Source organism: Neolamprologus brichardi, chromosome 10, assembly GCF_056152115.1.
Source record: "Neolamprologus brichardi isolate AB-2024 chromosome 10, ASM5615211v1, whole genome shotgun sequence".
Classification (NCBI taxonomy): domain Eukaryota; kingdom Metazoa; phylum Chordata; class Actinopteri; order Cichliformes; family Cichlidae; genus Neolamprologus; species Neolamprologus brichardi.
In genome coordinates, this window is record NC_142113.1 from 19024706 (window position 1) to 19049884 (window position 25179).

General features: G+C 44.5%; 1 protein-coding gene and 2 pseudogenes across 1 annotated transcript; 2 read left to right on the forward strand and 1 right to left on the reverse strand.

Annotated features, from left to right (window-relative positions):
* The first annotated feature begins 4270 nt into the window (after positions 1-4270).
* Positions 4271-5242, forward strand: LOC148100896 (olfactory receptor 1500-like; annotated as a pseudogene).
* A 3092-nt stretch (positions 5243-8334) lies between these two features.
* LOC148100897 (uncharacterized) lies at positions 8335-11748 on the reverse strand (annotated as a pseudogene).
* A 4988-nt stretch (positions 11749-16736) lies between these two features.
* LOC148100898 (olfactory receptor 1500-like) lies at positions 16737-17708 on the forward strand. The gene has a single exon (XM_087846852.1). The coding sequence runs from the start codon at positions 16737-16739 to the stop codon at positions 17706-17708; it is 972 nt and encodes a 323-aa protein (XP_087702978.1).
* Positions 17709-25179: the final 7471 nt, after the last annotated feature.

Consider the following 25179-nt stretch of genomic DNA (forward strand, 5'->3'; position numbering starts at 1 on the left):
TGTGAAACTGGGTGTGGGTCCCAATCAGCCAGGGTTTCGGGTGAGCTCATTGTGAAACTTGGCCCCACCTTATCATGCGAATTCCTGAGGTCAGATGGCCCAGGATGTGAGTGGGCGTTAAGGCGTCTGGGGAGGGAACTCAAAACTGGATTATAGATGGCAGACAGTTGGTGTCGTAAACCACCGCCTCCGTTCAAAGATGGTCGCTCACAGTGGACATAGATGGCTTCTTTCACTCCTCTTTCAAACCATCTGTCTTCTCTGTCCAAAATGGGAACAAGAGTGTCCTTTATCCTTCAGATGCAGATGGACTGCTGAGTCTTGTCCTATGGAGGTGGCTCTTCTATGCTGTGCCATGCGTTTGTGAAGTGGCTGTTTGGTCTCTCCGATGTAGAGGTCTGGGCATTCCTCGCTGCACTGTACAGCGTACACCACATTGTTAAGTCTGTGTTTTGGAGTTTTGTCTTTCGGGTGAACCAGTTTTTGTCTGAGCGTGTTGCTGGGTCTGAAATGCACCAGAATGTCATGCTTGGAGAAAACTCTCCCGAGTTTTTCTCATACACCAGCTACATAGGGGATGACAATGTTGTTGCGTCTGTCCTTCTTATCCTCCCTTGCTGGTGACTGATCTTCGACCAAACTATATTCTCTTTAACTCTGATGTATATTACGGAATCTATTCTCAACACGACTCAGAAAGAGAAATAAGAGTAATTTTAAATCTACGTAGCTGGAATTGGCTGGCGCTATGAATTCTGTAATATGGTTTTTCAATTTTGTTGTCCGGGTGGAAAATCGGGAGAAATTTGGGAGAACGGTGGGTCCGGGAGATTTTCGGGAGGGGCACTGAAATTTGGGATTCTCCCGGAAAAATCGGGAGGGTTGGCATGTACGGTTGTGGCAACACCACTAACCTTGTCAAACACCTCAGAGTAAATCATATCACAGAATATGACGAGTGTATGTTGAGGCGAACTGAAGAGGAGGAGAGGGACAGGTGCTGCTAGGGCGAGACAGACGTCTCTCACAGAGTCCTTTAGTGCTGCAGGCAGGCAAGGTGTTCAAATAGCGCACAACTTAAGTTTATTTATTTCTATTCTCAACAATCCCCCTTTTTATCTCTCCAATGAGAGATCACATCACACCTGTCCTTCATCCTGGGGGAAAACTGGTTTCCTAAACCTGATGGAATCTCTTTGTGTGAATGCTTTTCCCACTTCCTAAGATAAAATCAGTTTAACTGCTTGAATAGGGTGGTGTGGAGTAGACAACCTTCAACATCTATTCACTCAGTCTTCTTTTTCCAGCGTGGGGTGAGTCTCTGCGTTCTTCCTCCTCTTCTTTCTTCAGTCTCAGGGGTAGACTACCCTGAGACCTTTTTACCGACCACGGGATTATTTTGCCCCCATGGTTGAGGTCTGGGTGTTCTCTGACTCGTTTGAGTCAGGGCTCGATTCCCCCTTTGGTGCTCAAGTTGCTCCTTGTTCCTTCACCGACCTTCCTGGCTCCTCAGCTACTGCACACTGGCTCCAGTGCTACCCGGCTTCGCCTTTGCCCTTCAGTCGAACAGCGTGCGATGTCCTGTCCACTTCGGCTCCGACCACTTTCTTTTGATCACTTTCAGACTTACCCACCAGGCTTCCGGCAGCGAGCTTCCTGCAGCAAGCTTCCTGCAGCAAGCTGTGCTGTCTCTCTAACCCATGTGCCTCTTCAATAGCTCTTGTTCTGATCTCTGGGGATAAGACTGGTCACCCATCTGGTGCTCTTGAAGCCTTCTCTCCAGGTCTCAGTCTGCATCTTATGAATGATCTCCTTCCATCAGTTTGGTCACTGCACCTGTAATTAAAAATTAAAACTACCCTGGCAAACCCCTTTTGCCACATGGTCCTTGCCATGTGTCAATTCAAAACAATTAGAGATGCACAATAAAGTTGTGCATCTCTTAAAAATTCCAGGGCTTCTCCCATGGAGTAGCTCTGCTCCAGGCCTGTAGACCTGTGTTTAGAAAATTGGCCAGTGGTGTTTCCTGCTGCAAATCATGTGATTAAATCATATGATTAACCCTCTGCTGTAGAAAAAGTAGATGTAGATGTTAGCCCAGTGCATCTTGTATGCACACTTTCTCACAGTGACCTTTGCATTGTAAACAATACAAGGTCATATTAACACACTGCTTGTAAATAGACACAGAAAAAACTGGCAACCAAAAGATCTGCATGGCCTACAAGACATGCAAAACTAAGATGTTGCTTACATCCTCCTGTTCCTGTAAAAAAAAGAAACATCCACCCTTTTTGCTCTGTGGGTGGAGGTGGAATCTTGCATATTGGTGTCAAGTCAGTTAATGTCTTTGTCAGTCCAGTCAGTCCCCATGTTTATTGCTGATAGCCGAACCTCTCGTGTCACATTAAGTTTCTACTGCCAACAATATGACGACATTTCAAAAAGAACAAAAAAAAGAATTTTAGAATGGATTACCTCGCTGAATCCTTTTAGGCAGGGACTCCCTATCTGGTTGCGTCCCAAATAAGTGACTTTTGAGAGACCATGACATTCTCTCACAAATCATTAACGTATTGCAATCATTGCTTTTAAGAAAACTTGTGTGTGATACGCAAGTTCCATTGGCAGCATTTATGGCAGCATTTATGACAACATGTAACTGCATATGGAGGGAGGCTCATGTGGGATTAATGCTATTAATTTGCAGAAGGTTTTGTGGTTATGACACCTGTCTCCCACAGGCTAAAACTTAAAAAAAAGAAGAAAAAAAACACAGACAAACATTCATACTCACACCAATGGGCAATTTGTAATCACCAATTAACCTAACCCCACTAAGTGCATGTGTATGTACTGTAGGTGGAAGCTATGCAAACTCAGGTAGAACGTCTCAGCCAGTCGAGCAAAATATAATGTTCAACAGAATGAAAGGCAGAGGTCAGGTCCATCGTCAGGAAAACACAATATTCGCCTGTATTACATTACATCAAAATCTTGTTGGACACTCTAAGACTAGCTGGGTCTGTAAAATGAGTAATATGAATTCATATTAATAAATGTATGTTCTCATCTGCACCGCTCATGTGTTGCTAATTGGATGTATTCTAATTTCCTCCATCTTAATTCAAGTAAAACTGAGGTTCTAGTGCTCGGCCCAAACATTCAAAGTTAGCCAGTACATCAGTGCACTCGCTAATACCATCAAATCATCTGGTTAAAAACCTTGGTATCCTTTTTGATACCAAGATCAACACTTGAATTTTGAAAGTCATATCTCAAAGGTTACCCAGTCTTGTTTCCTTCATCTGAGAAATATTGCGAACAACAACCCTTTACTGTGAGTTTGTCATCTTGAACTTTTAGTACACACTTTAATTTTCTCTTGTGTTGATTATTACAATTCACTTTTCACGTACATCTCTCAGTTCTTTCATAGCTCATCTTCAATTAGTTCAGAACGCAGCAGCAAGGCTGCTAACAAAAACTAGCCAGCAGTCACATATTAAACCTATCCTTGCTTTCCTTCACTGGCTTCCAGTGAAATTCAGAATCCACTTTAAATTATGTTATTAACATATAAACTTTACATGGACAGGCCCCTGCACACCTCATCAATGCAGCCGACCTTTTGGATCTAACCAGGGCCTTCTAGCCATGTATGCGTGTATGTAGGGATGAATATCCCTCAGTATGGCTGATTATATGCCTGTTTATGGGTCTCTATGTTTTAACATGTAGATTTAACTTCTATCTGTTCTATGTGTTGCTTTTATTTGAGCTGTAAAGCACTGTAACTTGATGTTTCGAAAGGGTGATATAATTAAGTTATTATTATTAACAATAATAATATTATAAGTCTTAGCAATGAATGGGAATTATGAGATTGACCTTTAGCTGCCAAGAAGACAAGGGACAAGCCTATTTCTTTATTTTTTTTTAAGTGGGTGGATAACACTTGTGAACCCAGGTAGTCCAATACAACCACTGTGACCTGCTGTACAGCTGCAACCTAAAATAAAGCACCTGGAGCTTGGACGCTATTATCTGACTCCCGTATTTTGAATGGTGTTTGGCTGGCTGCTGAATTGTGTGCCCTATGCACACATGCACACACATGAGGAGAACAGTACACAAGAGAACAGAGTACTGCTATAAGTATCAGAGCACAAAGTTGCTCTGCTTATATTTGTAGCTAGCCTTCAGAAACTAGAGGCAGCCTACACAAACCAGTACAGAGAATTATAGAAGATTAACAGAAGGTCTTTACATGGCATTGATCAACTCAGCTGCTGAGAGCAACATCACCTTTGTGCGACCTGCATATTTTATAATAAGTGGTTTTATTGGCATACCTAATATTAGATATTATTTTGTCTTTCTGTGTTTTATTTACATTCTTGCAGTGGTGGGAAACACATTAGTGATGATTGTAATAACATTGGATCACATGTTGAGAAGTCCTAAATATATTGCTGTTTTTAATCTTGCATTTACAGACCTGTTAAGTAGCTCTGCTTTGGTTCCAAAGGTTGTTGACATTTTTCTATTTAACCATTATTATATTTCCTACAATGACTGCTTGACTTTCATGTTTTTCTGCTTTGCTTTCATTTCAATGCAAGCTTTTAATCTGGTTGTAATGTCCTTTGACAGAGTCATGGCTATCATGTACCCTCTGCACTATCAAATGAGAGTGAGCCACAAGCTCGTTTTATCTTTGATCGCTTTTTTCTGGCTTCTTGCCATAACTCTTATACTCATTGCAGTTGGCCTTCTCACAAGACTTTCTTTTTGTAAGTCTGTTGTTATTCAGAGCTATTTCTGTGATCATGGTCCTATTTATCGGCTTGGCTGCAATGATGTTACCCCCAATCGTGCAATTGCTGGTTTGGCACCAGTTATAAATCTTGGGTTTCCATTGGCATTTATCGTGGGAAGTTACTGCTGTATTGGTTATTCTTTGTCAAAAACTTCTACATTTAGGGAAAGAGTGAAAGCTTTCAAAACCTGCACAGGTCACCTTTCATTGGTGGCAATTTATTTCCTTCCTTATACATTTGTGTATATCTTTGGGAGTGTAATACATCCAAATGCTTGAATCATAAGCCTTTCTATTAGCACTGTATTGCCTCCCATGTTAAACCCGATTATCTATGTTCTTCAGACACAGGAGATCAAAGAGTCATTAAAGAAGTTGCTGAAAACTCGAGTTAAATCCAAAATTGCCACAAAATATTAAAAAAGGATTTAGACTTGAATGTCTGCAGTGCCCTCTGCCATCTGATGTAAAAGATTTAGTCTTTCTGTGACCAAAGAGATTCTGCTCCTCTGCATTTTTCAGGAGTAAGATGTAGACATTATTTTAACTTTAGTCAGTTTTAGTAGCAGCAATCTTCATTTTTCTTTGAATTTGTTGTTTCAGTATCTGCGTGTGCCACTGTTATGGTACTATTATAGAATCTAAATGACCATAGAATTAAAATTACAAGTTAATATAAATGAAAAAGAATATTCAACAATAAAAATATAAGTGAAGTAATACCAGAGTAATTTCTCTTGCATGACCATAGTAAAATGAAATTGTAAAAGCTGCTTTCCATTATAATCATTAATTTTTTTAAAGTCGTACAATACCACGTGTCACATATTAAAAAAATGCGAAAAATACGAAAAATATATTGATTCTCACATTAAAATATCAGTGTTTTAGTAATTTGGATTAAATTTGTAGTCTATCATTAACAGGAACAGAGTGGAAAGAAACTATAACATTCGGATTGGGGGGGATAAATACATTTTACAGGGTTTATTTATTTGATAAAATACGTTAAATTTTACTGTTATTATTGGCCGGCCCGGAAACAGCGGTGGTGTCCAAATTAAGAGGCTGCTTCCACCTGTGGACCCGGCCTTCGCGGTCTAAAGAAAGCCGGGTTGTCATGATCCGGAGTTTGTGACTCCGTGTTTATGTTTTAGTAGTTATTATTATTCTGGGTTTTGTTTTCATGTTCCTATGTGTTCCCCAGTCTGTGTGATGTTTGTGTGTTTTGTCATTGCGTGTATGTGTTTCCTGTTTTAGTTTGAAGGTCTGAGTCTTATGTGAGTGTTTTCAGTTTGCCTCCCTAGTCTCGTCACGTTAATCACTCCCAGCTGTATCCCCCACCTGTATGTGATCTCCCTGTGTTCTCTGAGTGTTTTTAATTCTTGTCTTCTGTCTTAGTCGTTGCTGGTTCGTCTGTGTTGTTTCCCCTCGGTCTCCCTGCGTCTCTCCAGCCGTCTCTCTGTGTGTATTTCCCCGGACCTCCCTGCATCTTTGTTCTGGTTTGTTTTGTTAGCTCTGCCCAGTTTAGGTTTTCCTGCTCATGTTCACCCGCCATTGCTGTTTATTTCTACTCGTGTTAATAAATACTCACCTGCACCAGAGCTGCCGCTTCCTGGTCCACACAGCTTGCCTCGGCAGACCGTGACAGTACGAACCAGCCAACATGGACCCTGTGGCAATTAATCCGTCTGAGGAGCTTCAAGACGACATCGGTTATAATGTGGAGATCCTCCTCGGGCTGTGGCTAGAGAACCCTCCAGAGGAGCTTCGCCGCGCCGTTGAAAGTCGATTAAAACGGCTCATTTCTGGCCTGCCATGGCTTGTGAAATCGCTTCCTCCAACCATGCAGGTGTTTCTCCAGCACACACCTCACCTTCTCTCAGCCACTCCTGCCTCGCTGCCCGACTCGCCGGATGTGATCTTGCCCGGCCCGTCGGAGCCATCTGCAGGGAGGAAACGTCGATTGCGCCGCCAGCCCGCCACCCCACAGCCGGACGTTCGGACTTCTAATTCGCCGGCTGTGGTGAGTGAGGACTCTTTTCTGTTTTCGGACTGTGTGACTGTTCATTCAGGGGCTGTGTTCTGTGTGGCAGATAATAATGTGAACAGCTTGTCGCCTGCCCAGCAGCCACTCTCAGCTCAGTTAGCTGCCCCGCAGCCACTCTCAGCTCAGTTAGCTGCCCCGCAGCCACTCTCAGCTCAGTTAGCTGCCCCGCAGCCACTCTCAGCTCAGTTAGCTGCCCCGCAGCCACTCTCAGCTCAGTTAGCCGCCCAGCAGCCACTCTCAGCTCAGTCTCCAGTGCCTCTTTCAGCTCAGTCTCCGGTGCCTCTTTCAGCTCAGTCTCCAGAGCCTCCAGTGTCACTTTCAGTTCAGTCTCCAGTGTCACCTGTAGTTCACGCTCCAGCGCCTCCAGTGTCACCTGTAGTTCAGTCTCCAGTGTCACCTGTAGTTCACGCTCCAGCGCCTCCAGTGTCACCTGTAGTTCAGGGCCCTGCGCCTCCAGTGTCACCTGTAGTTCAGGGCCCTGCGCCTCCAGTGTCACCTGTAGTTCAGGGCCCTGTGTCACCGTTACTCGTAGTTCAGGCTCCACTATTACCAGCTTCACTCATTCACTCCATGCAGGGAGAAAGTCTTATTTCAACTCAAGGTGCTTTTCATGGTTTAGCCGCCATTGGCACAGTTTGCCGCTCCAGGGCTTCCCCAGAGGCTAGGTCTCAGTCCCCAGCTGATTCTGGACCCCTGAAGTTTAAGCAGCCACCTGAGAACTGCACCATGTCAGTGTTGCCTGGGCAGAGCCAGTGCTCAGTGCATTGCCAGTTGCCTTTGTGTCAGCTAGTGGCCTCCATGACTGCTGGCTTAGTGATGGCTTCTGCTGGAGGGTCCGTAGGACCGCTCCGGCCTTTGTCTCCTGTCTCCGCTGGAGGGTCCAAGGGGCCCATCCGGCCTTCGTCTCCTGTCGTCGCTGGAGGGTCCAAGGGATCCATCCAGCCTGCAGCGCCTCCGTCTCCGGCTCCCACGCCGCCGCCTGCAGCGCCTCCGTCTCCGGCTCCCACGCCGCCCCCTGCAGCGCCTCCGGCTCCCACGCCACCGCCTGCAGCGCCTCCGTCTCTGGCTCCCACGCCGCCGCCTGCAGCGCCGCCGCCTGCAGCGCCGCCGCCGCCTTTAGCCTCGTCTGGTCCGGCTTCAGAGTCTTCAGCCTCGGCTGGTCCGGCTTCAGACTCATCATCCTCGCCTGGCCCAGCTGCAGCCTCGTCATCCACGCCGGCTGCAGCCTCGTCATCCACGCCGGCTGCAGCCTCGTCATCCACGCCGGCTGCAGCCTCGTCATCCACGCCGGCTGCAGCCTCGTCATCCACACCGGCTGCAGCTTCTGCTTCAGCGTCGCCTGGTCCAGCCTCCGTGTCTTCGCCTTCAGCGTCGCCTGGTCCAGCCTCCGTGTCTTCGCCTTCAGCGTCGCCTGGTCCAGCCTCCGTGTCTTCGCCTGGTCCTGCCTCGTCTGGGTCTGCAGCTAACTGGCCACTTTCCAGGCCACTGGACAGGCGCCATCGCCGTCGTGGGCGGCCCCCAGACTCCCTTCACCTGAGTCGCCACCGTTGCCTTCTGCACGGTCGGCCCCCTGAACTGCTTCCACATCGCCGCCGTGGCCTACCTCGCGACCGGCCCCCGGACCCCCTTCGCCTGGGTCGCCGCCGTTGCCTTCCGCGCGGCCGGCCCCCGGACCAGTGTTGTCGTCGTCGCTGTTGCCTTCCGCGCGGTTGACCCCCTGAACTGTTTGGACTCCTGTGCTGTCGGCCCCCTGGCCGGCCCCCTGAACTCTTCTGTTTTGGACTCTGTTTTTTGGGCTCCGGTGTATTCTTTTGTTGTTGTTGTTTTTTGGTTCTGGGCTCGTGTTTTGTTTTTTTTGACTTTCTACTGTTCCTGTTTTGTGAACAGTTTTCTGTTTTGTTTTGTTTTCTGAACCCTCCCGAGGGATTAATAAAGATAAATTTAATTGAATCTAATCTAATAACTTTAATCTCAGCCAAACCGATTTACTCATGAACAAATAAAACACTGAAAAAGCCAAACAATAACATTTTTAAGTTATCAAAGTGACTTATATATCATGTTTAACCTGTGTAGCGAAAGACGGCGGGGGTTTGAAGATGATGTGTCGGTCGGCTCAGATATTTGAAGTATACACAGCTACATTCTCACCTGAAAATATGTTAAGTTTTTTTGCGACTGTTGAGACAACACCGGTCTCTGCAATTCATTTGGTCCTGGTAGAGGACATCACGCTGAGATGTTTCCATGTTTTACACAATCCCTTTATTACCCATTATTCTTACAGATCCATCTGGAGATCAACACACTGCATCCTATGCAGTCCTATGCTAAAGGCTGATCTAAAGAACTCCACACAACAGTTACAGTTATAACCTCTGGTCTCCTCCCCCCTACAGTAAACACCCCCACAATAGAAATACACTAGTACAGTGGGCAAGGGTGCAGACACCCTGACCCCCATCTCCTTTTAAAGTAGTGTCCGTTTGCCCTTTGTCTGCCCCTCACCCTCAGTAACTCTTGCTTCCTGGCCTGGGGGTGGGGGTTGATTGTCCTCCTGCCCTGCACCCCAGTTCTTTGTTCCCATTCCAGGCCTTCTTACACCCATTAACGGCCATATTGTAATATTACAATCCCAAACTATGTCTGTGAAGGTTCTCAGTCATCCAGGTCATCGTAGTCAAAGGAGCTTGCAAAGAAAAGCGTCTGGACTTCTTTAAGTTGCTTGAAGATGTTTCACCTCTCATCCGAGAAGCTTCTTCAGCTCTAAGGTCAAATGGTGGGGAGTCCCAGATTTAAACCTAGTGGGAGTATCCCCCCACAGAGGGACAAAAGGACCCCCTGTTGATCCTCTAATCGCCTGAGCCAAGGTGTGAAACTGGGTGTGGGTCCCAATCAGCCAGGGTTTGGGGTGAGCTCATTGTGAAACCTGGCCCCACCTTATCATGCGAATTCCTGAGGTCAGATGGCCCAGGATGTGAGTGGGCGTTAAGGCGTCTGGGGAGGGAACTCAAAACTGGATTATAGATGGTGTCACGGTTTGACAGGCAGACCGTGGGGGTGTAGGGAAGGAGGACCCAGGCGCGGTGCTCTGTGTGCGAACAGTGCGTTTATTTACAGTGTATGGTGCAAAACAACAATAAATCCCCGTGTTTCCCAAGACTCCCGTGTCGTGTCCTCCTTGTGCTCTCTGCTCCGTGTCTGCACTCCCGGTGCTCGCTTTCCTTTGAGCCTCCCACACTCCTCCTGCAGGAAACAATAGCGGCAGCTGTCACGACACTTAACAATAGCAGGCATGCACTAAACGACTAACCCTAAACTGGGTGACTAACGTGGAGTCTCACGCAATGATCCCGCGTCGGTGGGAGCTCCAAGACTCTCCTAAGTAGTTCCCACGACGAGGCCTGATCAGCAGCAGGTGTGTGGCTTCGGGTGTGGCCAGTCCGCCAGCAGGGCCACACCCACCAGGTCTGAAGGCGCCCGCAGAAACAGATATACACACACACGTGCAAACAGGGAGAAGGACAGCAACACCAAATATACATACAATAATAATATAATTCATAGCTGCTCGGGGATCCTGTATCGCTCAGACCCAGGACCCTGACAGTACCCCCCTCTAAGGGTCGGCACCCGGCGACCCAAAAATCAAAACAAAAACAGTACAACCAACCCAGGGCGGGCGGCGGGGGGTCCAGGACGGAGGGCCCCAAAACCTCTCTGCTAAACAAACGCCACAAAATGACAAAAGAAAAACCCAGTTCAACAGTCCAACCCCCGGTCCAGTGGCCACAAACACAGTTCTGGAGGCCGACCCGGAGGACGGCAAAACAAGCGGGACCCGCTGTGGGTGAGGCAGCAAAAAAGTTCAGGCGGCCTACCTCTAACCCCTTGGTGGAAGTGCTGCAGCTCCGGCGGGCGGCCATGGGTCCGGCAGCCATGATGAAACGGTTCTGGTGGCCTGCCCCGGGTCCAGTGGCGGCGGCGCTGCCCCTCTGGCGGCTTGTCCCGGGTCCAGTGGCGGCGGCGGCGCTGCTCCTCCGGCGGCCTGCTCCGGGTCCAGTGGCGGCGGCGCTGCCCCTCTGGCGGCTTGTCCCGGGTCCAGTGGCGGCGGCGGTGCCCCTCCGGTGGCTTGCCCCGGGTCCGACGGCAACGACGCTGCTCCGGTGAGCAACAGCGAGCAGCAGTGTAACGCGCTGGTCACTGACGTGGAGGCGCTGGACGTGGATGGCGTGGAGGGCGCGTTAGACGTGGAGGTCCCTCCGGCACGCCGACCTCCGGCTCTGGCTGAGCGGGACCCTCCGGCCCGCTGAGCCCCTCTCTCGATAGTGGCCGCTCCTCCGGCAGCGGCGCTGGCTCCACTGGCTCGCTGAGCTCCTCCGGCAGCGGCGCTGGCTCCACCGGCTCGCTGAGCTGCTCCGGCTCCAGCTCTGGCTCCACCGGCTCGCTGAGCTGCTCCGGCTCGCCGAGCTGCTCCGCAGCTGGCGGCGCGGGCTCCTCCCGCTCTCCGAGCTCCTGCTCCGGCTCGCAGGGCTCCGCAGCTGGCGGCGCGGGCTCCTCCGGCTCCGGCCGAGCAGGTCCAGGCAGCATCGTAGCAGGTGGTGAAAAAGATGGCAGAAGGGTGGTTGCAGGCAGAAGAGCGAATGGTGGTACAGCCACGGCAGATGGTGAAGCCGCGAGTGGTATGGAGACCTCTGACTGAGACGACGTTAGCTGCACTAACTGGCTTACAGCAGCGTCTGGGGTGTCACCATCCACTGAAAACAAAGAAGCAGATGGGGTGAGAAATGAAAAAGTGTCTTTATTACTCACCACAGCCGGCTCTTGAGATGTCCGGGAAGTCGGCTGCAGTGAGGAACGCCGGCGGCGCGAACATCGTTTCCGGGTAGACGTCGGGGCCGTCACCGTTCTGTCACGGTTTGACAGGCAGACCGTGGGGGTGTAGAGAAGGAGGACCCAGACGCGGTGCTCTGTGTGCGAACAGTGCGTTTATTTACAGTGTATGGTGCAAAACAACAATAAATCCCCGTGTTTCCCAAGACTTCCGTGTCGTGTCCTCCTTGTGCTCTCTGCTCCGTGTCTGCACTCCCGGTGCTCACTGCCCTTTGAGCCTCCCACGCTCCTCCTGCGGGAAACAATAGCGGCAGCTGTCAGGACACTTAACAATAGCAGGCATGCACTAAACGACTAACCCTAAACTGGGTGACTAACGTGGAGTCTCACGCAATGATCCCGCGTCGGTGGGAGCTCCAAGACTCGGACTTCGGGTGTGGCCAGTCCGCCAGCAGGGCCACACCCACCAGGTCTGAAGGCGCCCGCAGAAACAGATATACACACACACAACACCAAATATACATACAATAATAATATAATTCATAGCTGCTCGGGGATCCTGGGTCGCTCAGACCCAGGACCCTGACAGTACCCCCCCTCTAAGGGTCGGCACCCGACGACCCAAAAATCAAAACAAAAACAGTACAACCAACCCAGGGCGGGCGGCGGGGGGTCCAGGACGGAGGGCCCCAAAACCTCTCTGCTAAACAAACGCCACAAAACGACAAAAGAAAAACCCAGTTCAACAGTCCAACCCCCGGTCCAGTGGCCACAAACACAGTTCTGGAGACCGACCCGGAGGACGGCAAAACAAGCGGGACCCGCTGTGGGTGAGGCAGCAAAAAAGTTCAGGCGGCCTACCTCTAACCCCTTGGTGGAAGTGCTGACAGATGGCAGACAGTTGGTGTCGTAAACCACCGCCTCTGTTCAAAGATGGTCGCTCACAGTGGACATAGATGGCTTCTTTCACGCCTCTTTCAAACCATCTGTCTTCTCTGTCCAAAATGGGAACATTGGCATCCTCGAAAGAGTGTCCTTTATCCTTCAGATGCAGATGGACTGCTGAGTCTTGTCCTGTGGAGGTGGCTCTTTCGTGTTGTGCCATGCACTTTTGAAGTGGCTGTTTGGTCTCTCCAATGTAGAGGTCTGGGCATTCCTCGCTGCACTGTACAGCATACACCACATTGTTAAGTCTGTGTTTTGGAGTTTTGTCTTTCGGGTGAACCAGTTTTTGTCTGAGCGTGTTGCTGGGTCTGAAATGCACCAGAATGTCATGCTTGGAGAAAACTCTCCCGAGTTTTTCTCATACACCAGCTACATAGGGGATGACAATGTTGTTGCGTCTGTCCTTCTTATCCTCCCTCGCTGGTGTCTGATCTTCGACCAACCTATATTCTCTTTAACTCTGATGTATATTACGGAATCTATTCTCAACACGACTCAGAAAGAGAAATAAGAGTAATTTTAAATCTAAGTAGCTGGAATTGGCTGGGCCGCGCTATGAATTCTGCGATATGGTTTTTCAATTTTGTTGTCCGGGTGGAAAATTGGGAGAAATTCGGGAGAACAGTGGCTCCGGGAGATTTTCGGGAGGGGCACTGAAATTCAGGATTCTCCCGGAAAAATCGGGAGGGTTGGCATGTATGGTTGTGGCAACACCACTAACCTTGTCAAACACCTCACAGTAAATCATATCACAGAATATGACGAGTGTATGTTGAGGCGAACTGAAGAGGAGGAGAGGGACAGGTGCTGCTAGGGCGAGACAGACGTCCCTCACGGAGTCCTTTAGTGCTGCAGGCAGGCAAGGTGTTCAAATAGCGCACAACTTAAGTTTATTTATTTCTATTCTCAACAATCCCCCTTTTTATCTCTCCAATGAGAGATCACATCACACCTGTCCTTCATCCTGGGGGAAAACTGGTTTCCTAAACCAGATGCACTCTCTTTGTGTGAATGCTTTTCCCACTTCCTAAGATAAAATCAGTTTAACTGCTTGAATAGGGTGGTGTGGAGTAGACAACCTTCAATATCTATTCACTCAGTCTTCTTTTTCCAGCGTGGGGTGAGTCTCTGCGTTCTTCCTCCTCTTCTTTCTTCAGTCTCAGGGGTAGACTAACCCTGAGACCTTTTCACCGACCACGGGATTATTTTGCCCCCGTGGTTGAGGTCTGGGTGTTCTCTGACTCGTTTGAGTCAGGGCTCGATTCCCCCTTTGGTGCTCAAGTTGCTCCTTGTTCCTTCACCGACCTTCCTGGCTCCTCAGCTACTGCACACTGGCTCCAGTGCTACCCGGCTTCGCCTTTGCCCTTCAGTCGAACAGCGTGCGATGTCCTGTCCACTTCGGCTCCGACCACTTTCTTTTGATCACTTTCAGACGTACCCACCAGGCTTCCGGCAGCGAGCTTCCTGCAGCAAGCTTCCTGCAGCAAGCTTCCTGCAGCAAGCTGTGCTGTCTCTCTAACCCATGTGCCTCTTCAATAGCTCTTGTTCTGATCTCTGGGCATAAGACTGGTCGCCCATCTGGTGCTCTTGAAGCCTAATCTCCAGGTCTCAGTCTGCATCTTATGAATCTCCTTCCATCAGTTTGGTCACTGCACATGTAATTAAAAATTAAAACTACCCTGGCAAACCCCTTTTGCCACATGGTCCTTGCCATGTGTCAATTCAAAACAATTAGAGATGCATAATAAAGTTGTGCATCTCTTAAAAATTCCAGGGCTTCTCCCATGGAGTAGTTCTGCTCCAGGCCTGTAAACCTGTGTTTAGAAAATTGGCCAGTGGTGTTTCCTGCTGCAAATCATGTGATTAAATCATATGATTAACCCTCTGCTGTAGAAAAAGTAGATGTAGATGTTAGCCCAGTGCATCTTGTATGCACACTTTCTCACAGTGACCTTTGCATTGTAAACAATACAAGGTCATATTAACACACTGCTTGTAAATAGACACAGAAAAAACTGGCAACCAAAAGATCTGCATGGCCTACAAGACATGCAAAACTAAGATGTTGCTTACATCCTCCTGTTCCTGTAAAAAAAAGAAACATCCACTCTTTTTGCTCTGTGGGTGGAGGTGCAATCTTGCATATTGGTGTGAAGTCAGTCAAGTTTTTGTCAGTCCAGTCAGTCCCCATGTTTATTGCTGATAGCTGAACCTCTCGTGTCACATTAAGTTTCTACTGCCAACAATATGACGACATTTCAAAAAGAACAAAAAAAACAATTTTAGAATGGATTACCTCGCTGAATCCTTTTAGGCAGGGACTCCCTATCTGGTTGCGTCCCAAATAAGTGACTTTCTCCAGAGCCCATTGTAATGTAGAGAAGCTCAGTTTGCGATCATTTTCCAGCAAAAATTTTACATAACGCTTTCAGATCCAATCATGCAGGCCTGCTTGAAGAGAAAATTGTCAAACAAAACTTTTAGTGCACTGTTTAAAAATACCAGCATAACCAAATATATAAAATCGTAGTCTTAGGGCTTATCCCTAAGTTACTGCAGTAGGTAACTGAACAAACTGGCGATCAGTAGCAGGAAGCGCTGGCTTAAATAGTCCTCCTGTAATTGGCAGCGGTTGGGGCTCAGGTGCTGCCCAGGTGGCTCCGCCCAGGAGAGAAGCCAGGGAACAATACTGATGACAAAATGCAAAAAGCCCCTAAGCTGCTCCCACAGACCATGACATTCTCTCACAAATCATTAACGTATTGCATTCATTGCTTTTAAGAAAACTTGTGTGTGATACGCAAGTTCCATTGGCAGCATTTATGACAACATGTAACTGCATATGGAGGGAGGCTCATGTGGGATTAATGCTATTAATTTACAGAAGGTTTTGTGGTTATGACACCTGTCTCCCACAGGCTAAAACCCTCTTAATTCAAGTAAAACTGAGGTTCTAGTGCTCGGCCCCAACATTCAAAGTTAGCCAGTACATCAGTGCACTCGCTAATACCATCAAATCATCTGGTTAAAAACTTTGGTATCCTTTTTGATACCAAGATCAACACTTGAATTTTGAAAGTCATATCTCAAAGGTTACCCAGTCTTGTTTCCTTCATCTGAGAAATATTGCGAACAACAACCCTTTACTGTGAGTTTGTCATCTTGAACTTTTAGTACACACTTTAATTTTCTCTTGTGTTGATTATTACAATTCACTTTTCACGTACATCTCTCAGTTCTTTCATAGCTCATCTTCAATTAGTTCAGAACGCAGCAGAAAGGCTGCTAACAAAAACTAGCCAGCAGTCACATATTAAACCTATCCTTGCTTTCCTTCACTGGCTTCCAGTGAAATTCAGAATCCACTTTAAATTATGTTATTAACATATAAACTTTACATGGACAGGCCCCTGCACACCTCATCAATGCAGCCGACCTTTTGGATCTAACCAGGGCCTTCTAGCCATGTATGTGTGTATGTAGGGATGAATATCCCTCAGTATGGCTGATTATATGCCTGTTTATGGGTCTCTATGTTTTAACATGTAGATTTAACTTCTATCTGTTCTATGTGTTGCTTTTATTTGAGCCGTAAAGCACTGTAACTTGATGTTTCGAAAGGGTGATATAATTAAGTTATTATTATTAACAATAATAATATTATAAGTCTTAGCAATGAATGGGAATTATGAGATTGACCTTTAGCTACCAAGAAGACAAGGGACAAGCCTATTTCTTTATTTTTTTTTAAGTGGGTGGATAACCTGTGATAACTTGTGAACCCAGGTAGTCCAATACAACCACTGTGACCTGCTGTACAGCTGCAACCTAAAATAAAGCACCTGGAGCTTGGATGCTATTATCTGACGCCCGTATTTTGAATGGTGTTTGGTTGGCTGCTGAATTGTGTGCCCTATGCACACATGCACACACATGAGGAGAGCAGTACACAAGAGAACAGAGTACTGCTATAAGTATCAGAGCACAAAGTTGCTCTGCTTATATTTGTAGCTAGCCTTCAGAAACTAGAGGCAGCCTACACAAACGAGTACAGAGAATTATAGAAGATTAACAGAAGGTCTTTACATGGCATTGATTAACTCAGCTGCTGAGAACAACATCACCTTTGTGCGACCTGCATATTTTATAATAAGTGGTTTTATTGGCATACCTAATATTAGATATTATTTTGTCTTTCTGTGTTTTATTTACATTCTTGCAGTGGTGGGAAACACATTAGTGATGATTGTAATAACATTGGATCACATGTTGAGAAGTCCTAAATATATTGCTGTTTTTAATCTTGCATTTACAGACCTGTTAAGTAGCTCTGCTTTGGTTCCAAAGGTTGTTGACATTTTTCTGTTTAACCATTATTATATTTCCTACAATGACTGCTTGACTTTCCTGTTTTTCTGCTTTACTTTAATTTTTATGCAAGGTTTTAATCTGGTTGTAATGTCCTTTGACAGAGTCATGGCTATCATGTACCCTCTGCACTATCAAATGAGAGTGAGCCACAAGCTCATTTTATCTTTGATTGCTTTTTTCTGGCTTCTTGCCATAACTCTTATACTCATTGCAGTTGGCCTTCTCACAAGACTTTCTTTTTGTAAGTCTGTTGTTATTCAGAGCTACTATTGTGATCATGGTCCTATGTATCGTCTTGGCTGCAATGATAATACTCCCAATCATGCATTTGCTGGTTCTGCACTAGTTATAATTCTTGGGTTTCCACTTGCATTTATCGTGGGAAGTTACTGCTGTATTGGCTATGCTTTGTCAAAAATTTCTACATTTAGGGAAAGGGTGAAAGCTTTCAAAACCTACACAGGTCACCTTTCATTAGTGGCAATTTATTTCCTTCCATTTACATTTGTGTATATGTTTGGGGGTGTAATACATCCAAATGCTAGAATCATAAGCCTTTCTATTAGCACTGCATTGCCTCCCATGTTAAACCCGATTATCTATGTTCTTCAGACACAGGAGATCAAAGAGTCATTAAACAAGTTGCTGAAAACTCGAGTTACATCCAAAATTGCTACAAAATATTAAAAAAGGATTTAGACTTGAATGTCTGCAGTGCCCTCTGTCATCTGATGTAAAAGATTTAGTCTTTCTGTGACCAAAGAGATTCTGCTCCTCTGTATTTTTCAGGAGTAAGATGTAGACCTTATTTTAACCTTAGTCAGTTTTAATAGCAGCAATCTTCATTTTTCTTTGAATTTGTTGTTTCAGTATCTGCGTGTGCCACTGTTATGTTACTATTATAGAATCTAAATGACCATAGAATTGAAATTACAAGTTAATATAATTGAAAAAGAATATTCAACAATAAAAATATAAGTGAAGTAATACCAGAGTAATTTCTCTTGCATGACCATCTTAAAATGAAATTGTAAAAGCTGCTTTCCATTATAATCATTTATTTTTTTGAAGTCGTACAATACCACGTGTCACATATTAAAAAAATGCGAAAAATACAAAAAAATATATCGATTCTCACATTAAAATATCAATGTTTTAGTAATTTAGATTAAATTTGTAGTTTGTCATTAACAGGAACACAGTGGAAAGAAACTAACATTCGGATTGTCTACATTCAAAGGAACTACTTCCTCTTCCACTTTTCAGTCATTTGCGAAATACGGCTGTATAAATGTCTCACAGCCCCTTGACTCACAGCAATGGCTGAGCGTAATTGGAGTCATGTGCGGACGTATTTTACCTCCACAAACAGCTGAGACGTGGTTTGCAATACATGTGGCAAAAAAGTGCTCCAAGAGTGAGGTGTTGTGGCCATACTAGTGAGACATTCAAAAGGGTTTTTGGGCCGGGGGGGATAAATACATTTTACAGGGTTTATCTATCGGATAAAATACGTTAAATTTCACCGTTATTATTGGCCGGCCCGGAAACAGCGGTGGTGTCCAAATTCAGAGGCTGCTTCCACCTGAGGACCCGGCCTTCACGATCTAAAGAAAGCCGGGTAGTACGTCACGAGCTCCCTCGGTGGAGTGAGACTCTGCTGTCTGCTCCTTGCTATCTAAAATATAACCGGCCGCTGACTTAAACTCTCGACCATCTCAAACTTCTGTTTAATCATTTTCTGTTTGACGTTTATTCAGCTGTGTGAAAGCCCCGGAGGAACCCTCCCGAGGGATTAATAAAGTTTAATTTAATTGATCTTTGTTTGAAAACGGGGCAGAATAATCTTTTGATCTGTGCAACGACTGAAGGGTAGTCTAACCCCTGAGGTCAAACAAAGAAGAGCAGAGAATCACCCGACTGGAAGACACTGGTTAAAAGGTTAAAAGCTCCTTAGACAGAGGTTCTAGTCTGAGTACATTTGAAAGGTATAAGGTGGCACCAAAATGGGGGTGGGAAACTGGAGTACCAACATAAAGCTGTGGGAGAACTGGAGAGTGATTGAAGTGTCATCTGTACCTACTATTGTTGTTGTAATCATAGTTTTTCTTGCATCTGAACTGCGCAAACACAGAGGTCATCCCACATATGGTCCACCCGTTAAAGAGGGACAGAGGGCCTCAGGACAAAGAAGAACAAATGGACCTCGCAAACCTGGATTCTAGGGTGTAAGTGATCTCTTTAAAAAGAGATCAATGGGGGAATTGTGAGATTATTATATTATCTTATGCCACGTTATGCCCCTAATTAAAGATTGTGAAATTATTATGTAGTTTTAGTTTGCATTATTCTCCTGAATTAGAAGAAGGTGATAACTATTACATTTGTTAAACTGATTTGTATTACATTGGACTGTTGATTTATTGTGAATGAATGATATTGTTTTATGATGCATTATACTGCTGAGTTATAAGAAATACTGTTTTCAGATAATAGAGGAGACAGAGAGCACATTCCACGGGAGCTTCACTCCCACCGTTGTTGAAGGCAGACAAAATAGGGAGCCAAGGCCATAAGTCAGGCTCGCTTTTGATTAGAGAGTCCCAAACATGATAGCTTGAACCAAGTTTGAATAATTAAGAGACCAATTGAGGAGATAAGTGTGGGAGGCGTAGTAGGGAAAGGTGTTTGTTTTGTGTCATGTTTCAGAGGGTGTTGTCTCAAAGCCTGGGCCAGAGGATGGCTAGAGATGGCTAGCATGTTTAGGCAAGAGTTCAAATAATAGTTTGCAAAACCTTGTAACTGTAAGATTATGTTTGCATAAGGGACAGTTTGTTCCAGTAGATTAGCGAGAGTTAGAAGATTAATAGGAAGCACCTGGCCTCGAGACTGAGAAGATGTCCTTTTAAATGTGTCAAAAGTCGTCAACAGAACATTTGTGGTTTTGAAACTTATGCATGTATTGTATCTGCTTTGACGCATGAGGGGGCGTCATAAATAATACCCTGATGTTACACAAACAATTGTTTTTATATTATTGGGCGGAGATCGATGCTGGTGTGTGCAGTGTTCATCTCCCCACGCGTGTGTTCATTAAAATCATTGTTTGACCGACTCTCCTGGACCAATTGTTGTTTTTTGTGCTCACCCTCAATATTTGAACCAGAAACTGTCACGGTCTGCGGAGACAGGCCGTGCGGTGGTGTGTGTGATGGACCCAGGTGCGTACACAAGTGAGTAGACGGGAGTGAACTTAACAGAAAGCGAGCCTTTATTATGGCTGAAGACAAAGCGTACAAACAAAGCAGGGATAGCGTGACTGAAACTGACCAAAAACAAGATACACATCCAACCTGAAGCCCAAACAGCCCAAAACAAAAGACCCAAGAACAGTTCATAAACATTCCAACAGCCGTCCCCGAGCCCAGGTGAGCAAAAGTCCAAAAAAAAAAAAAAAAAAAAAAAAAAAAAAAAGTGGCCGGTGACGGGGCAGTCGTGGATGTGGCTTGGCAGTATGAGGTGCCGTAAGGGACATTATTACTGAAACGCTCTCACACACACTACTGAAATTTTAGCTCTCACACACACTACTGAAACGCTCTCACACACACACTACTGAAATTTTAGCTCTCACACACACTACTGAAATGCTCTCACACACACTACTGAAATTTTAGCTCTCACACACACTACTGAAATTTTAGCTCTCACACACACTACTGAAATTTTAGCTCTCACACACACTACTGAAATTTTAGCTCTCACACACACTACTGAAATTTTAGCTCTCACACACACTACTGAAACGCTCTCACACACACTACTGAAACGCTCTCACACACACTACTGAAACGCTCTCACACACACTACTGAAACGCTCTCACACACACTACTGAAACGCTCTCACACACACACTACTGAAACGCTCTCACACACACACTACTGAAACGCTCTCACACACACACTACTGAAACGCTCTCACACACACACTACTGAAACGCTCTCACACACACACTACTGAAACGCTCTCACACACACACTACTGAAACGCTCTCACACACACACTACTGAAACGCTCTCACACACACACTACTGAAACGCTCTCACACACACTACTGAAACGCTCTCACACACACTACTGAAACGCTCTCACACACACTACTGAAACGCTCTCACACACACTACTGAAACGCTCTCACACGCACAACTGAAATTTTAGCTCTCACACACACAACTGAAACGCTCTCACACACACTACTGAAACACTCTCACACACACTACTGAAATTTTAGCTCTCACACACACTACTGAAATTTTAGCTCTCACACACACTACTGAAACGCTCTCACACACACTACTGAAATGCACTCACGCACTCCACTGAAACAGAGGCATTTCCGCTGAACAGGAAGTTGTTTCCTGACAAGGAAACTGATGGAAAAAGTGGTATATTTCAAAACACTACAAGGATGTCTACTCAGCAACCTGCTAGTACAGTAGTTCACAACCTTTTTTGTGCCACGTAAACAATATAAAAATAAAAAAAAAAGATAAATACCATGAAAACCATGGATTTCAAACTCAAGCCTCAACTCTTGCGACCCGGTACCAAACGACTCACAGACCGGTACTGGTCCAGGACCTGGGGGTTGGGGACGGCTGTGCTTGTAGCCTAAGTGAAGCAGCCGCATTACTTAACAATATTTTAGCTTCCTTGAATCAAGGAATGGATTCAAGGTGCAACAGGGAATTTGGCAATTATGTCCTGTTTCCCCTAAGCTTTTTATATTGGCAACTCAGTTGTTAACACTATTAATCAAAAATTCTAACGACATACAAGGAATATCAATTTTTAATAAAGACTTCAAAATAAGTCAATTCACAGATGATACATCTATGTTTTTGAAAGATAAATACATGGTAGAGAAAACTAAAGCTTCTCGTTTATCTCTCAGTATCAAAAAATGTGAACTTCTCCCGATTCATACAAGCTCTGACTCCTCAATAGCTTTGGTTAGAGTTGAATCTAAAGTTAAATATATAGGGCTGATAATATCTAAAAAACCCAATTAGCAGAAAAGACACCAATATTTCTAACTGTATCATCGAGATGAAGAAATCACTTAGCCACTGGTTAAGCAGAGACCTCGCTTTTTTTGGCAGAAACATCCTATCTAAAGCTGAAGGCATCTCCAAATTGATTTATCCTTGTCACTCTCTATATATCTCCTCTAAAAGCATTAATAAGGCTAACACAGTTATTTTCGAATTTTTGTGGAGGAATAAAACCCATTACATATAAAGATATCAGCTTGTGAAGGAATACAATAAAGGTGGTATCAAAACTCCAGAATTAGAATTTATGGATGGCACCCTTAGAATTAAATGGTTAAAATCTTGTCTGTCACAGCCAGACTCTACTTAGCTCCACATCCTATGATCCTTGTTTAATAAAATAGTATACAGGATTAGACTTTATTTTGAAATGTGATTTTGCGGTAAATAAAATCCCCATAAAGATATCAAACTTTCCAAAACAGACTGTGCATTTTTGGGAAAATGAGATTTACCCACAACTTCTCCCCATAATTCAACCTTATGGAATAATAGGGTAATAACACTTAATCAAAAATCAATTTTCAAGAGTGACTGGTTTGAACAAAAAGATTATATTCATAACAGATTTGTTGGATGATAACGGTGTAATTCTAAGTTACCCAGACTTTTCAGAAAAATATTGTCTAAACTGTTCTCAAAGAGAATATAACAAATTTTGTGAACTGGTCCCACTGCCTCTGCTTCATTTGATTAAAATTTTTATGATATACAATAATTTCTCATCAGTGCTCCCAAATTTATTGCTAGGGCAATGTCAGCTGTTTGATAAAAATGCAATAAGAAATTTGTTAGTAGTTTCTTCAAAGACAAAAATATTTCATAGTTACAACAGAATGGTTACATTGCATGGTTCTAATTTAGTTATTTCATATACACTGGATAAAGAATACTAAAAATGTATGAAATAGCCTATTCTACCTAAAGTTAAAGAAACACACTTTAAAAAAAATTAATCCTGTGGCAGAATTTCTAAAAAAAGAGATTTGGCTTTGAGGTGGATCAGTGTTCTTTTTGTACTGATGAAAATGAAACCCTAGAACATCTTTTTTTTTCTATGCCCTATCACACAATGTATTTGGTGCAACTTAAAAAATTGGATTTCCCTAAATATTAATGATGTGCCACTATTTGAATTACATCATAATTTTTTTTATATGGATCATCTAGCATTGGGTGTCTCAGACATTATTAACATCATCATACGTTTGAGTAAATATCATATCCATTGTGTTAAATGGGGGAACGCTAAGCCTTCTCTCCCTGGTTTTATTGATGATTTTAAGATATTTTTTTCTTTGCTAAAAAAGACAAAAAGCACATATGCCAAAAAAAAAAAAAAAAAAATAACCAGGATAATGCCCGTCTCCTGCTATTCTAAATTTTGACTTATGCTGAGGCTAATATATTTTTAAGTAATGCAGCTGTCTCACTAAGACTAAGCTGTCTAACTTATCGTTCCATGATTCGATTCAATTCGATTCGATTCAATTCAATTTGATTCTGGGAAATTTAACAGTCAGCAATATTATAATTCAGATCAGTACATTTACATATTTTTGTATCTAAAAAAAGGAAGCTGACACACGCAAGACTTTATCAAAGGTGTAAGCCTCACAGCAGATGCCTTTGTGTAAAAGTAGCTGAAGATAAAACACAGAAAAACATGAAGGTGATTTTTCCTGGCCTGGGATTTTATAAAAAATATTCTGCAGTACATCAAAAACGAAAGAAAACCATTAATCAACATATGAACGTTACCTCTGACGTTCCAGCGGTTTTATTAGAGACACGGCTAAGCGTTTTGCATTTTGCATAATTTTTAAATGTTTAAATTTGTTCAGTATTGAACGGCAGAAATAAGATTTTCTTTTCGGAAGTATGTAAAACGAAAAAAAACCAGCGGCCGACAGCGCTGTAAACAACAGTAGACTTGTGCGTAACAAGCAAGCGAATAATGCAGAAAACAGATTTTTAGACGGGAAACTGTTCTTGAAGTACAGAGAGAGAGAGAAAGAGAGAGCTGTGCATGACCTGTGATTTTATCGTGGTGGAAGCAAAACAGTAAACGTCAGAGGGAATTCATGACGATGTTTATGTGAAGCGCAGTTTGGATCTTCTTTTGCTGCTGATTCAGTCAATATTGTTTGGAGAGAGATCAAACTAACAGCTTTAGAATCTGTGCAAAAACGGCGTGAAAACAAAGCGCGGACCGCCGACAGATCAGAATCAGCCAGCTGTTGGCTTTCAGCCCCGACCGTGTCCTTGCCATCGGGTGAGAAAGGCGACATCCCATTGATTCTGATCCGCGGGTCCGCGCTGTGTGTTTACGTCTTTGTGCAGAATCCTTGTTCCTGCTCTCATTTACTGTTTTAGCTGTTTGGTGGTTGTTGAAATTTTGTGAGGTTTCACCTGAGATTCTGGCATTTCGGGCAAAATTAATTTATATTAAAAAATCGATTCAGGATTTTAATGAATCGATTTCACGTTATCCAAGCCAGAATCGATTTTAATTGATAAATCGATTATAAAAACCCACCCCTAACTAGCAGGTTGCTGAGTAGACATCTGTGTAGTGGTTTGTTTGAAATCTACCACTTTTTCCTTCAGTTTCTTTGTCAAGAATTAACTTCCTGTTCAACTGAAATGCCTTCCTGTTCAACTGAAACGCCTTCCTGTTCAACTGAAATGCCTTCCTGTTCAACTGAAACGCCTTCCTGTTTAACTGAAATGCCTTCCTGTTTAACTGAAATGCCTTCCTGTTCAACTGAAACGCCTTCCTGTTTAACTGAAATGCCTTCCTGTTCAACTGAAATGCCTTCCTGTTCAACTGAAACGCCTTCCTGTTCAACTGAAACGCCTTCCTGTTCAACTGAAACGCCTTCCTGTTCAACTGAAATGCCTTGGTTTTTCAGTAGTGTGTGTGAGAGCGTTTCAGTAGTGTGTGTGAGAGCTAAAATTTCAGTAGTGTGTGTGAGAGCTAAAATTTCAGTAGTGTGTGTGAGAGCTAAAATTTCAGTAGTGTGTGTGAGAGCTAAAATTT